Here is a 14,745-nt window from a genome sequence, read left to right as displayed (position 1 = left end):
CGAGTCGAAGATTGTCAAACATGGTGCAAAGGGATCACGCCAATTTATAAGACGGCCACCTAATACCGAATACCATCCAAAGTATACAACAAAAACCGTAAAGCATGAAGTTTCCAGTATTATGGTCTTGGCATGTTTTTCTTGGCTAGACGTTTGACACATTCATTGGGTTAGGGAAATTATGAATGGCGCTTCATATGTTGATATACTCTAGGACTTTATACTGCCATATGCCAGAGACCAAATGCCACTTGTTTGCACGTTCCAGCACGACAGCGACCCGAAATACACGAGCAAAATAGCAAAAAGATGATTTGAGGAAAGCCATATCAACGTCATGGAATGGCCGTCACAGTCACCAGACATAAACCCCATTGAAAATTTGTGCGTTGATGTCAAGAAGGCAGTTGCCGAAACTATAGGAAGCTGAGAAAAGCGAATGAGAGTCGTTCAGTTTAAAGATGCCAACAACTTAATGACTCAATGCCACGTCGCTGTGCTGTATCTCTGAAGAATTAGGGTGCAACTAAATACTGGCTTGAATATTAGCCAACACCCTATATAAAAAAAACACCCTTATATAAAACTTATGTCAACATTTTACTTACAAGTTTTTGACCGCACGAAGTTCGCTGCAATTTTTCTAAATATTTTTTTATCTTATTAAAATAAGATTAAGATTGAAATTGTGTTACGATTTAATTTGTGGGATATTTGGACTATCTGAGGGAAAATTACATTTTTTTATACATGCGATTACGGTACTTTTTTAATCCATTATTTTTTAAGTATGTCCACTACTAAGATTTTGACCGCAGCTGTATGTATGTAGTGTAGTGTGGGAGCGTAAATACGTGTTTGACTTATAATATATAGTTTTTATGTATTTGATATATGTAAAGTTTTTATTTTCAGTTGATTTGTCTAACTCCGGTGATGTTTTGTTTTTAATTAACTTCTTATTTAAAATATAAATTACATAGCTTACAACTTAAAAAATATATTTAATAAAGCGCTTGTTATTATAGATTTTAGCTCAGCGCTCTGTTGTGGTTAATTGCTTCTTTCTTGCATATTTTAAAATTTTTTTTTTGGAATTTCTCCTCTTAATCTTGAAAATTCAAAATCACTTATATGAAAGGGCTGCGATAAAAAGTGCATTTATTTAAAGTGAAAAATAAAACGACAGTTAAAGCTGGACTTATAAATTTTTCCCTTACAATATGGACTTATCCTTCTTTTCCATAAGGAGCAGACATACCGGATCATTGAATTCGGAACAATTTCAGGACCACTTTGGGTCTATTTTAGGTATCGTTTTGAGATAACTTCAAACCTTTTCGAGACTCTTTCGGTACAATTTTGGGGCAGTTGAAGCATTCTTTCGGGTACACTTCAGGTTTTTTGGGTATCATTTCCGAACAACTTCAAGATAACTTCAAGACTATTTCGTAACCATTCCGGGCAGTGACAGGATCATTTAGGAATCATTTTGAGGCTATTTTGGGACCAATTGGAAGCCATTTCAAGATAGTTTTGAGTTATTTTTTATGATCCTATTGTCCTGAAGATATTCCGAATTTGTCCCGAGATAGTTTCGAAATGATTTCAAAAATGATCCCGAAGTGTAGCCGTAAGGATGCTTCGACTGCCCGAAAATTGTTACGAAACAGTCTCGAAATGGTTTTGAAGTTATCCTGAAATGATACCTAATACAGTCCCCAAGTGATCCTGAAATCGTTCTGAATTGAATGATCCGGTATGTCTGCTTCATATAAAAAAGAATGATAAGTCCATATTTTAAGGGAAAAAATGCTAAGTCCAGCTTTTACTGCCTTTTTATTTTTTTACCGCACTTTTATGGATATTTTTATAATACTTTTTATCGCCTGATTTCAAATATAGTCGCATCTTTAGTTGTATTGTATACAATATATATAATTAAAAAAAAAAGACTTAAGTTAAAATCAATTTATTTTTATGCTTCAACATTCAATTTTAACTAAGCGCTAAATGAAACTGTACAAAAGCTTATTGAATGCCATACAAATTAAGAACATTTAATTAAGATAATTTTATATATATATATTTTTTTTTTTATTTGAAGTGCGTTGGTTTTGAAACTTTTAGGCCGATTTTTGGAATAAAGAAAATTTGATTTTCATCTACGCATTCCGACGCAAGGCTCAAGCCTTCATCAGGAAGACTGTAGTCGCAAAATTGTGTCGAAACGCGTAAAAAAAGTACCAAAGATCAGCTTAAAAGCTCCTTAAAGCACCCATTTATATGTTTAGCGAATGAAATTGTAAAATAATGTTAAAAACTGTTTAATTAATTGAAAAAACTTAAACCGCAGCTCATTAAAGATCGTAAAATTATTGCAAATCTTGCAAAGTTCATACGGCGACTGTGGCTCATTTTGATTATGTACTTGTACTCAAACCGTACCGAAAATGTTTGAGACTCTCTACTCTGTACTCGAAGATGTTAGGGTCAGCTTACTTAATAATAGCTATACCGTCTCTAGTAGGCGAAGCGTTAACCTCGTGAGCCCAGACACGAACACAGAACGCGTTGAACAGTTATAACTGCAGTCTACCTCACTTCGTGTCGCTTATCAATTACAATTTGTAACTTCTCCTTATTTCGCTCAAATGCCTTAGGATCCTGCCGCATATGCATTGAGTGCTTCACGCTTTTTGTTAACTCATCAGCCTTTTTGATTATATCACCGATATAGGTGTACGATCAATGTATGGAGATATTTTTTATGCATTATTATTTCACATGCTTCGGGATGTCAAACTATTGCCAAGTTCAGCTCGGGATTTTTCCGGAATAACTCGTTACCGTGTTAATCACCGCCAAAAGGTCATTCCGATAAAACCCAAACCTTCAGTTGCACTCTAGAAATGTTTTTTGGAAAAACGAACTGATTTTATAAAAAATCGATTGCATTCTAGAAAATCTCATATTGATTTTAGTGATATCAATTGAGTTTTGAAAAACGTTAAAAAAAATTACCTTTATCCTTTCTGAAATCCGATTTGTGTTTTTGTTTTAATAGTTTGAAATGGTAAAGAAGTGAACTTTAGAAAGCTTTAATATAATTTTTTCATAGTTGTTTCGAAAAGGTACGAAGTTAACACGAAAATATCCCGAAAAAACCATCGAAGCGTCTTTAATACGCTTATAAAAGATTCTAAAGATATCTCGATAACGATTTATTATGACCACATTGAACCTTCTGGGTCATGCCGCCCCCCCCCCCCCCCCCCCCCCCCCCTCAAACTAGTTCCATGCGGAATTCGGGGTTGCCAGAGCTTCGTCTACCGAATTTGTGTGTGATACATTCATATTTGTAACAGGATTCGTCTCGGCTATATGGGGTTATCAATCAGGTTGCGGAAGCTCTGAAGCTATAAAGCTATAAGCCTTGAATCCAAAAACAAAAAATATCCAAATCATGTTTTCAATATCCAAAAAGTTAAAACCTATCAATATCATAAATAAAAACCCAAAGTAGTCATCAAATAACGGAAGCAATACAAAATATTTGATTCTTTGCAAATTATTTTGAATTAAATGAATTACTTTTTATTAAACTTTTTTTTTAATCTGCTCTCGCGCTTTGTAAATCACTCACTCCACTTTTTCATTCTAGTTTTACCACACCCTATGAATAGTTTAATTTTAAAATTTAAGTTTTTTGTATTTAATAGTTAAATTTAGTCCATTTTAATTTTCAATGCTTTTTGCAATTGATGGATAATAATGAGTTACATATCTCTATAGAAATATTTTATTTTTTTATGTTTATGCCTTATATTGTTTTTACGACAATATCGTGCACTTACGACAAGTTTAAAGTAACCAACAAATAAAAATTCGCAACATTTTTAATAAAAAATATTTAAACTGTAAAATTTATATATGAGTTCTGACGTCAATTCTGTTTACTTCAAAACGGAGTTTAAGTAAGTTTCATAATATAAAAACATTTTTGAAAAATTTTTATGTGAAGAAAAATTCTAACTTAATTTAATGACGTTCATCTTATAGCAAAAAAAAAACAATGCAGTCAATAATTTTGTTGGTTACGTCAAAATTGAGAATAGGTTCAATAAGATATTTGCATATTTTAATAGTATTTGATGGTGCCGTTTGGGTGCCTTTTTGATTTTGTGAAAATTAAATGTTTTATTGTGATGTAAGTTAGTGAATATATATATTTTTTGTTGTTTGAAGTGAAACCTCGCTGTAGCCAAAATTACCAAAACAGGAAAATTTCAGCAACTAAGCAAAAAGAAATATAGTTCTCGGATGTATGTTATAGTTGTTCCTGCTTTCACAACACCGAAATTCAAGAGACCATCCATAAAATCTGGACTTAACTTTGTGCCGGCTCTTCCTGCCGACCAGGCAGTCTTAACAATAGATAGCTAAACAAATCATAAAATTATCGATTTATTTTAGAACACTTTACTAAAAAAAGGGATATGTTATGGCCGAGTTTTAGATCGGTCTTCAAGGGATTAAGGGCCAAATTATGTATGACAGCGTGACACTTTGCGTCGCAGTCACTTATAATACAAAAATTTCATAATTTCATTCAGATTTACTGTCACTCACTAAAATGAATGAATGCTCTTATAGCACAGATATTTTGGTTCACACGAGAAGAAATGACTCGTTGCGTTATACATAATTTGCCCAAGTCTTTTGGCGGGATTATGAAGTGCTCGCAATTTGTTGCTCTTTTTCTATATCTAAAGATCAATCATATTCGTATGGTTAACTTTTTCAGTGCACATAAAAAAAACTAGATTTAATTAATTTATATATTTTTTCATGTTCACTGCATCGAGGCTTCACTTTGTGAATGTGAAGGTTATCTGTATATGAGTTTGGCGTTATATATTTTAATTCTGTTTCTAATTAAAAAAAAAGAACGCATTTTTATAAATGTTTATGATTTTTCTTGTGTTAGTAGTCAATTATTCGCCTTGCTTACTTGTTGCGTGTATTCATGGAAAAATAGTATGTGATGTTTGTTTTACAAAAAGTTCAAGCACATACTTTTTAGATACTCTTTAATTTTAGTAAAACCTTCAAGAATAACACATAGCCATATCAATTAGAAAATAATTGTACATCCTTAGAATGGATTCTACAAAAAAATAATTGTGGAGTTACTAATAGAGAATTGAAAAGTCACAAGCTAGTTGCTATAGTCCAAAGAAACTGATTAGTATTTACAATAGTTGAAGCTTGTAATTGCATTTATTCATCTCCAATGAATTTTACACACATTTTAAATACTAAATCGAAAATTTTACTCAAATTAACTGCAGTTCATGTTATTTATATTACATTAACATATATATTTGCGATTATACAATTATAAAATGATAACTATCACTGTCCATTATTTTATTTTTTCACAGCATTTTAAGTTAATTATATAGAAGTATTACCAAAAGTTAAACTACAAATAAAGTATTAAAATTAAATACATTACGCAATACAAACTAATTAATTTTATTCCACGCTTCAAAACTTACGGCAATTACGCTTTGTTTGATCCATAGAAAGCAAAGTGAACAAAGGATCAGATATTTTCACACATTAAGCCACATTACTGTTTTCTTTTTCAAATAATTCAATAGTTGCTGTGCTTGAACTTGACTCAGCAACACCTTCGCCAACGTCCACCAAACTTTTTTCTGAACTGGAACTTTTATAAATGAATGCCATGCTTTCAATAAAATGTATGTATGGACTAAAATTGATTGTTGTTGTTATTTGTTGTATGTACATTAAAGTTGAGACAACGATATAGATGATCATGTTTGTATGTAGCATAAATGGTAGGTATGTCGTATATATATATAGAATTTTAAATTAGTAAGTCACTTTTTACAGAGCAATTAAATTATTATGCTACATATGCATTTATAAAAAGACATACATATGTTTTTGCAAATCAATTCAAAAGCAAAATTACGAAATCAAAACTTTTAAGTCCAACAAACTTCCAATATAGTATAGTACTTGTACGATTATTAACAAACTAATTGAAGCATTAATTGCTTCAAACTTAAATTAAGGCAAATTAATTAATTAAAATAAATATATATATTTTTTTAAATTTGAATAATGAAATTAATTAATTGACTTATGCATACAGTGTACATTCAATATAACTAGTCGGCACAAATCCTTCATCCCAGCCACCATTTATGGCATTAGCACGGCGAACGCGCGTCCAACCATCACCCTGATCGATTTCAATAACTTGCAGTTCTTCGCCTTCAATCATTGGTATGCTACCTTCGCTTGTCGCTAAAATAAGCAAAGTAGAATTATGTATGTATATAAGTTAATGTTTGTTGAAAAAACAAAAATCACTACAAATACTAATTTACCTTCGAATGGATAGAGCGCTCGACATGTGCCTAGCGGCTGCAATACCTCTGGTTCTGTATCATCATAACCATCTTCACCGATGGGATTATCATTCGCACTACCTTGTCCTGAGCCCGGCAGTGAGGTGTGCGATGTACCCAATCCACTTTCGGGACTAGCCGAACTGCTGATTTTGTAGGCCGCGCATGCAAAAGAGTAAATTTGTGTAGCATTTCGTATGATTTTGATTTTGATTTGTTTTTGTTTTTTGTTGTGGAGGCAGCAATAAGCAATAAAGTGCCATAAATGAAACGAAACAAAAGAACAGATGGAAAAACGAAAAGAAGATTTAGTTTGAAATTTATAATGATTGGATGTAGTTCGAAAATTAGTTAAGTTATATATATTTTTTTTGTATTTGAAAAAAAAAATATTTTAGAAAATGTGGCAGCTAAACAAATTTCAAAATATACATAAGTAGCAAAATTATATGAAAACAATTAATAATAATTGCATTTGTGCAAAGGCATGGTGGAAAATACATGAAAGAATACATGACATATGAAATTAATGGTCAAAAGGAGGATAAGGAAAAATTTCGAGATTTGGTTAGTTGGTGAAAATTGTGAGATGGAAATAATAAATAAAAAGTATCAGCATAACTAAAAAATGCTCACAAACACTTTTGTTGCTTCTAAGCGTATTTGGAATTTTTAAAATTCTTACTACATACAAAATTGAAATACTCAAATCAGCCAAACTACTGGGTGGATTTCCATTATTTAAATTTTAAAATAACATGTTAGTTCCCCTGAATGGTATAGAGAGACCTTTAAAGTGAAATTCAAATATATATTAAATGTGCCAATAAAACCACATATTACCAGACTGTTTGCCATGAAAGCGCCTGCGACCAGAGAACAATAGCGAAAGGTATAGTGAAAGAGAGATGGGAATAGGGATAAGAATAGGGATTGGAATAAAATAAAATAATGAGGCATGAATTGATTAACACCTCATTATATATAGGCAGCTCATATAGAACTGGAATACTGATTAATACAGGCCTGCCAAAATACTGCTCTCAGAACCGCCACGGGCTGTCTTTTTACAACAACAACAAGAACAACAACAACAAATGATTAATTTTGGATAGTAAATGTAGATTGAAACTATTTTTTATCATCTGTTGTCATCTTCACTAATTTTTTTTGGTTCTGGAATTTGATGTCCAATGTCGGAGATAAAATTTTCCTTGAGCACGTGCTTTACAATTAATAGGCCAGCACGCTTAAAGGACTCATAGAACTGAAGTGCAGTTCAACCTCAATCAAAAATATTTTAACAGAAAAAAACGTTTAATACATTTTTTGCTTCTGGTTAAGAATTGGAAATTACAAAGTTTGTCCTGCGGGTTAGGGGCTTAAAATATACCTGCGGCAGGTATGCCTGTCGTAAGAGGCGACTAATCACAACTAGGGCTACATTATTTACTGATCTTTTTAATGCCTGTATGCAAGAAGGCGTGTTCCCTCGCCCGTGGAAACGACAAAGACTTGTCCTATTGCTGAAACGTGGTAAACAGCCGGACCAACCATCCTCATATAGGCCACTTTGTATGCTGGATTCCCTAGGGAAGATTTTCGAGCGTATAATTAGTGAGCGCCTACAGCTGACTCTAGAAAGACCAGGTGGCTTATCGAATAGTCAATATGGATTTCGCAAATCAGGATCCACCGTAGATGCAATACAAAAAGTTGTCAATATAGCTAGAGAAGCTATGTCTGGAGGACAAAATAAAAGGAAGTTCTGTGCACTGATTATGTTGGACATCAATAATGCTTTTAACACTGCGAACTGGATGCAGATAATGGCAGCGCTGCAAAGCTTCGGCACTCCAGCTTACTTACGCAGAATAATAGGTAGCTATCTTAAAGACAGAGTACTTCTTTTTGACACGGATCAAGGAGCAAAAGAGTACAAAATCACAGGAGGCGTCCCACAGGGATCTGTTCTCGGTCCAACGCTTTGGAATGTAATGTATGACGGGGTGCTAAAGATTGATCTACCAGAAAACACGCAAATTGTGGGATATGCTGACGATATTGCAGTGGTAGTAGTGGCCAAGAAACTGGACCTGCTTCAAGCATTATGTAATGACGCCATAGCAAGAAAAAAGGAATGGCTGACCAATATGGGACTGGAGTTGGCTAGCCAAAAGACGGAAGTGGTATTAGTAAGCTCCAAACGGTCGGCGATCGAGTTAGTCTTAACTGTCGGGGATCATCAAATCACTTCAAAGGATTCCTTAAAATACTTAGGACTGCACATTGACTCTAAGTTAACTTTCAAAGAGCACTTCAGAGCGGTGGGGGAGAAAATTACTAAAGTTAATGGATCACTTATGCGAATAATGCCTAACATTGGTGGTCCGAGCGAAGCTACACGTCAGCTATTGTCCACAGTAACCAGCTCAATAATACTATACGCAGCACCAGTGTGGTATGGATCTAAACAGACCCATCAAAAATATATATTAGCTGCGTACCGACTTGCTTCTTTAAGAATAGCAAGTGCTTATCGGACGGTGTCCGACGACGCGATCCTGGTTCTAACCCGGAAAATCCCAGTGGACTTACTGACAAGCGAAATGGCCGATCTGTATAACACTAATATCGAGCGACCATCTGAAGAAGACAAGAAAAGAGCAATGACACAAACAATAGCTAAGTGGCAAGAACGGTGGGAGGCCTCGAGTAAAGGGCGTTGGATTTTCACGCTAGTTTAGAACGTAGCTCAATGGAATGAGTGGAAGCACGGCGAACTGAACTACCATCTCACGCAGATAATGAGTGGACATGGCGGTTTCAAAAAGTATTTATGGAAGCGTAGGATAGAGGAAGATCCTCATTGCCCAATGTGTACCACGGAGTTAGAAAACGCAGAACACGTCATGTTCCACTGCCCCCGTTTCCACGAAGAAAGACTCGCCTTGCATGGAGTCTTTGGGGAGGAACCTACCACGAGAAATTTAGTATCACATATGTGCAACAGGAAAGAGTGCTGGACTGCAGTGAGCAAAATGGCATTTATAGTAATGACACGCCTGATGGATGCTGAGAGGGAGCGCAGAGAAATGCGAAGCAGTGGCGATTAAATGGACACTCAGAGCAAATAGCGGGAACCTGGACGCAGGGACAACAGTAGGCTCTTAAAAAATGAGAAATATGGAACGCCACCCTGAAGTAATGCGAAAGTGGTGCCGGGGTAGGCGACGGTTCCAAAACGGGGCTGTTTTTTAGTCTACGGACACACGGTTGCTGCGACGGCAGCAATTATGGTGCATTAGGCATTTTTCAGCCTCCCAGCAAAAAAAAAAAAAAAAAAACAAGAGGCGACTAAAACACCCAAATTATTCAAGGGGTTGTGAAGCCCAACCCTTTCAAGGGGCTGCCAGCCCAATCGTCAACCTCAAATATACATGGCGAATCCTGTTTATTTAGCAGTCGAGGCTCTAGCAACCCCAAGTTCCCATGGAAGTAAGAGGTGCGGGGCGGGATGGCCTAGAAGATTCAATTTGATCTTATTAAATCGTTCTCGAGATGGTCGGGCTTGTACCTTAATGATGCTTGTTACCAGTACGTACCGGATCTATATCAGGCAAAGGAGTATCAATATCGATAACATTCCCTAAAGCCTTCGGGGAGCGTTTTTATCGCAACAACAACAACAACAAAGTTTGTCAACACCAAGTTTAAAAAAAATCTGTTTTTGGAAGTTCTTAAAAAGCTATACACGGGAAAAAAGGAAGTTTATATTGGTCACTACAAAAAATAACTAAACTAAAAGTACACCTGCGTGTGAAAATTATTTGTCAAAATAAATTGCAAATTGTATCGTTTTTTTTTTCTGTTTTCGTTAGTTAACAAAAGTTAGTAAATTGTATACAAAGCTATGTAAACCAAACTCGAAAATGTTTTGCCAACTTTCATGAGTAAAATTTGAAGTATGCTGTTGTGTATTCCGATTATTTTTATCTGACGAAGTACAAGTTTCAAATGTTTTGAAATTCGGGTTGACTCTAAACATTTCGAGCCATCCAATTACATTTTTTTATTTATAACAAAAAATGTGGGCTGACCCCTTCATTTTCTTTTCTTAAAATAATATGCAACAAGTGGAAGCATGTAGAAAAAAACGCCATTAGACAGCAGGTATAGAGATTTAATAAACAGATTTTCGAAAATATTAAAAGCGATAAATTACACAACCACCTAAAAAAATTGGCGGATTTGGTAATCCCACACCTGTATTCCCATGCATGTTGAAGAGCTGAATCAGAATCTGTTATCAGAGTTAGCCTAGCCGGCCACTGTTCTGTCCTAACCTTTAAGCACTAATTGCCAAAATTTGTTTGCCTACTATTGAGGTTAGGGCGGATTCGGATTTGTTATGTAAGCTTAAAAAGCAAAAAAAAAAAATTATACGGCTCAAATAGAAAAAGAATAGCTCTATATTGGTTTTTTTTAATTTTTTAACAAAATAAATCAAAAAGGTTATTGGAATGAGTCCAATTTCGAACATCGAAAAATAATTTCAATGTTTCGGAGGCTAACATTGAAAAAAGGCGAAATTACTTGTTTGCACCATTTGGGACTAAAAGAACTGTACTATAAGATTGCATGCTCAAGATTCCTAAAATTTCAAATAAAAATCTGTAAATTTTCATCAAGAGTTTTAAAAATTTCTTGAACTTTCGAAATTTTTCGAAAACTTTGCAGTAATTGGTTAACATAGATTTCATTATACAATACATTCAAATTTATTTAAATTAAAGAAAATCAGAAACATAAAATTGATGAAATTTGCCACAGAAAAATTTAATTTTTGTATACAACAAATATAAGTAAGCATGGACAAAGAATGGAAAAAAGGAACGCTTCAAAAAGAAGTTGTGTGTTTTGAGGCAATGAAATGGCAAATATTCTACAAAGCTATTCAACATAGACTTATGAGTGTACCCGTTATTGTTATTATTATGCCCATTTTGTATTTGCGCCACATTATCCTCAGAACCTGACCTGCTTAAGCTGCCACCATCATCGGGATGATCTTCGCCATCATCATTATGATCCTCGGCACTGCCATTGGAATGTCTGCAGAGCAAATTGAAAGTTGATAATCAAGTTTTTCGCTCTACATTACTGCTTAGTACTGACCTTGATGTTCGGTGTCCATTTTGTATATAATTACGACTTGCTTGCGGGCTATTACTCGCCAATGGTATTTGATTCGCACTCTCCAAATAACCTTGAAACTTTTTCAGATCCATACGCAGTTTCTCCATTTTATGTTCCGACTCATTTAGTTGACCTTCAACTGTCATTGGATTACCCAGGGAAGAATTTGACTCATACACCATTTTCATTTTCATGAGACCATCACGTGTGGCAATTTCCTGATTGAGTTTATGTTGTAACTCGGAAACTTTAGCTTGTAATTTTTTACGTCGTTGACTTGGTGGTAAATCGCTGAAGTCTTCCTTTTGTCCGTCCGCCGTTAGTGAGTTCTAAGGGGAATGTATAAATAAGTTAAATTGACAAAAATTATGTATGTGGGCGATAAACATTATTTTATGAAGTACTCTCATCTTTTAACAGAACTCATAAGTGCGTATGGGGTTTCATTTATGTAGATATATTGGAACAATAAACTCGTGATTGAACGAAACAAAAGGTACACAAAAACAAACACTAAACAACGAAATAAGGAACAACTTAAACTTAAAAGGTTTTTTGTTTTGCATAGACATCACCTTTGTCGATGGATAATGAACGGGACTGGATCCTAAAACCAAATTAAAACAAGTAAAGAAGGCTAAGTTCGGGTGTAACCGAACATTACATACTCAGCTGAGAGCTTTGGAGACAAAATAAGGGGAAATCACCATATAGGAAAATGAATCTAGGGTAACCCTGGAATGTGTTTGTATGACATGGGTATCAAATGGAAGGTATTAAAGAATATTTTAAAAGGGAGTCGGCCATAGTTCTAAAGGTGGACCAGGGGTGACTCTAGAATGTGTTTGTACGATATGGATATCAAATTAAAGGTATTAATGAGGGTTTTAAAAGGAAGTGGCCCTTAGTTGTATATGTGAAGGCGTTTTCGAGATATCGACCAAAATGTGGACCAGGGTGACCCAGAACATCATCTGTTGGGTACCGCTAATTTTTTTATATATGTAATACCACGAACGGTATTCCTGCCAAGATTCCAAGGGCTTTTGATTGCGCCCTGCAGAACTTTTTCATTTTTTTCTACTTAATATGGTAGGTGTCACACCCACTTTATAAAGTTTTTTCTAAAGTTATTTTTTGCGTCAATAAACCAATAAAATTTCCATGTTTCATCCCTTTTTTCATATTTGGTATAGAATTATGGCATTTTTTTCATTTTTCGTAATTTTCGATTTCGAAAAAGTGGGCGCGGTTATAGTCGGATTTCGGCCATTTTTTGTACCAAGATAAAGTGAGTTCAGATAAGTACGCGAACTGAGTTTATTAAAGATATATCCGGTTTTTGCTTAAGTTATCGTTTTAACGGCCGAGCGGAAGGACAGACGGTCGGCTGTGTATAAAAACTGGGCGTGGCTTCAACCGATTTCGCCCATTTTCACAGAAAACAGTTACTGTCATAGAGTCCTCTACCAAATTTCAGAAGGGTTGGTAAATTTTTGTTCGACTTATGGCATTAAAAGTATTCTAGACAAACTAAATGAAAAAGGGCGGAACCACGCCCATTTTGAAATTTTCTTTTATTTTTGTATTTTGTTGCACCATATCATTACTGGAGTTGAGTGTTGACATAATTTACTTATATACAGTAAAGATATTCAATTTTTTGTTAAAATTTTACTTTAAAAAAAATTTTTTAAAGTGGGCGTGTTCTTCATCCGATTTTTCTAATTTTTATATAGCACATATATAGTAATAGTAGTAACGTTCCTGCCAAATTTCATCATTATATCTTCAATGACTGCCAAATTAAAGCTTGCAAAACTTTTAAATTACTTTCTTTTAAAAGTGGGCGGTGCCACGCCCATTGTCCAAAATTTTACTAATTTTCTATTCTGCGTCATAAGGTCAACCCACCTACCAAGTTTCATCGCTTTATCCTTCTTTGGCAATGAACTATCGCATTTTTTCGGTTTTTCGAAATTATCGATATCGAAAAAGTGGGCGTGGTTATAGTCCGATATCATTCATTTTAAATAGCGATCTGAGATGAGTGCCCAGGAACCTACATACCAAATTTCATCAAGACACCTCAAAATTTACTCAAGTTATCGTGTTAACGGACAGACGGACGGACGGACATGGCTCAATCAAATTTTTTTTCGATACTGATGATTTTGATCTATAGTCTATAGTCTATAAGTCTATATCTATCTCGATTCCTTTATACCTGTACAACCAACCGTTATACTCTGTGAGCTCTGCTCAACTGAGTATAAAAAATTGCAAAGGGCGCCCCTGAATTTGAGGTTTATGTTAGATCTCAGAACAAACAATTTTTTTAACATTCCAAACCAGTTTAAACTGTGTGAGTGTGTGTTTTTATTGCAACTTTACGATTTGATTTTCAAAATTGTTGTCATTTATGTGGTCTTGAGAATCTACAATTCCTTCTAATGTACCATCGAGCTCTGTAGTTGTTTTGGTATATTTCTTTTTCACAGTTTGGTGAAAAGCAAGAAGCATACTTTATGGGACTACAACTCGGTTGGCAGCCAAAACTGTGCGTAAACGTCTTCAGAACAAATTAAAGAGCTTTCCGAGACCAAATAAATGAGACCCCCTCATTATAGCCCAGTTTTGCGCAATTTTTTTTTTTTTTCGATTTAATCAAGGTAAATATGTTTCCAGGATGTGATTGATGGTGATCATTTTTATTTGTACAAATGTAGGGAAAAAATCGAATATATATGTAACATGCATAAAAGTTAAAATTAAATAAAAAGGCGCCTAGAATTATGCAATCAATAAATCAAAATATTGTGCAAGTGTTTTCAAAGCACGTTTTTATGTGTGATTATGTTTTTAGTCGTGAAATAGTTGCTAATAAAATAAAATCAAACCAGTGATAAAGTGGGTCAGGCCTACCGAGCAATACCGATACATATACCCAGTAGTAATTTTTGGTTATCATATTATTGGAAGACACAAAAGCTCTTGTTTTACAAAAATTCTATACACCAACATTCCTCATCGATTTAGTAACTTTTTTAACACGCTTTATTATATATACTAGATTTACTTGTATATTTGTATATAT

At 34.5% G+C, this 14,745-nt stretch overlaps 1 protein-coding gene across 10 annotated transcripts in view; it reads right to left on the bottom strand.

Annotated features, from left to right (window-relative positions):
- Positions 1-5,710: 5,710 nt before the first annotated feature.
- Cip4 (formin-binding protein 1-like Cip4) overlaps positions 5,711-14,745 on the bottom strand; it is a 142,258-nt gene continuing 133,223 nt past the window's right edge. For 2 of the 10 annotated variants that reach the window (XM_067787826.1, XM_067787828.1), the window contains 4 exons: positions 11,628-11,977; positions 11,430-11,564; positions 6,429-6,595; positions 5,711-6,345 (listed from right to left, as the gene is read on the bottom strand). In XM_067787826.1, the coding sequence (XP_067643927.1) occupies positions 6,179-6,345; positions 6,429-6,595; positions 11,430-11,564; positions 11,628-11,977 (819 nt within the window). In that variant the 3' untranslated portion in view covers positions 5,711-6,178. The remainder of the gene's footprint in view (positions 6,346-6,428; positions 6,596-11,429; positions 11,565-11,627; positions 11,978-14,745) is intronic. The other 8 variants (XM_067787827.1, XM_067787829.1, XM_067787830.1 and 5 more) reach the window with 5 other exon arrangements.

The sequence above is a fragment of the Eurosta solidaginis genome, chromosome 5 (assembly GCF_040869045.1).
Source record: "Eurosta solidaginis isolate ZX-2024a chromosome 5, ASM4086904v1, whole genome shotgun sequence".
NCBI classification, from domain to species: domain Eukaryota; kingdom Metazoa; phylum Arthropoda; class Insecta; order Diptera; family Tephritidae; genus Eurosta; species Eurosta solidaginis.
The sequence above is the reverse complement of the archived record's forward strand: the minus strand, read 5'-3'. Positions and strand labels throughout refer to the sequence as shown.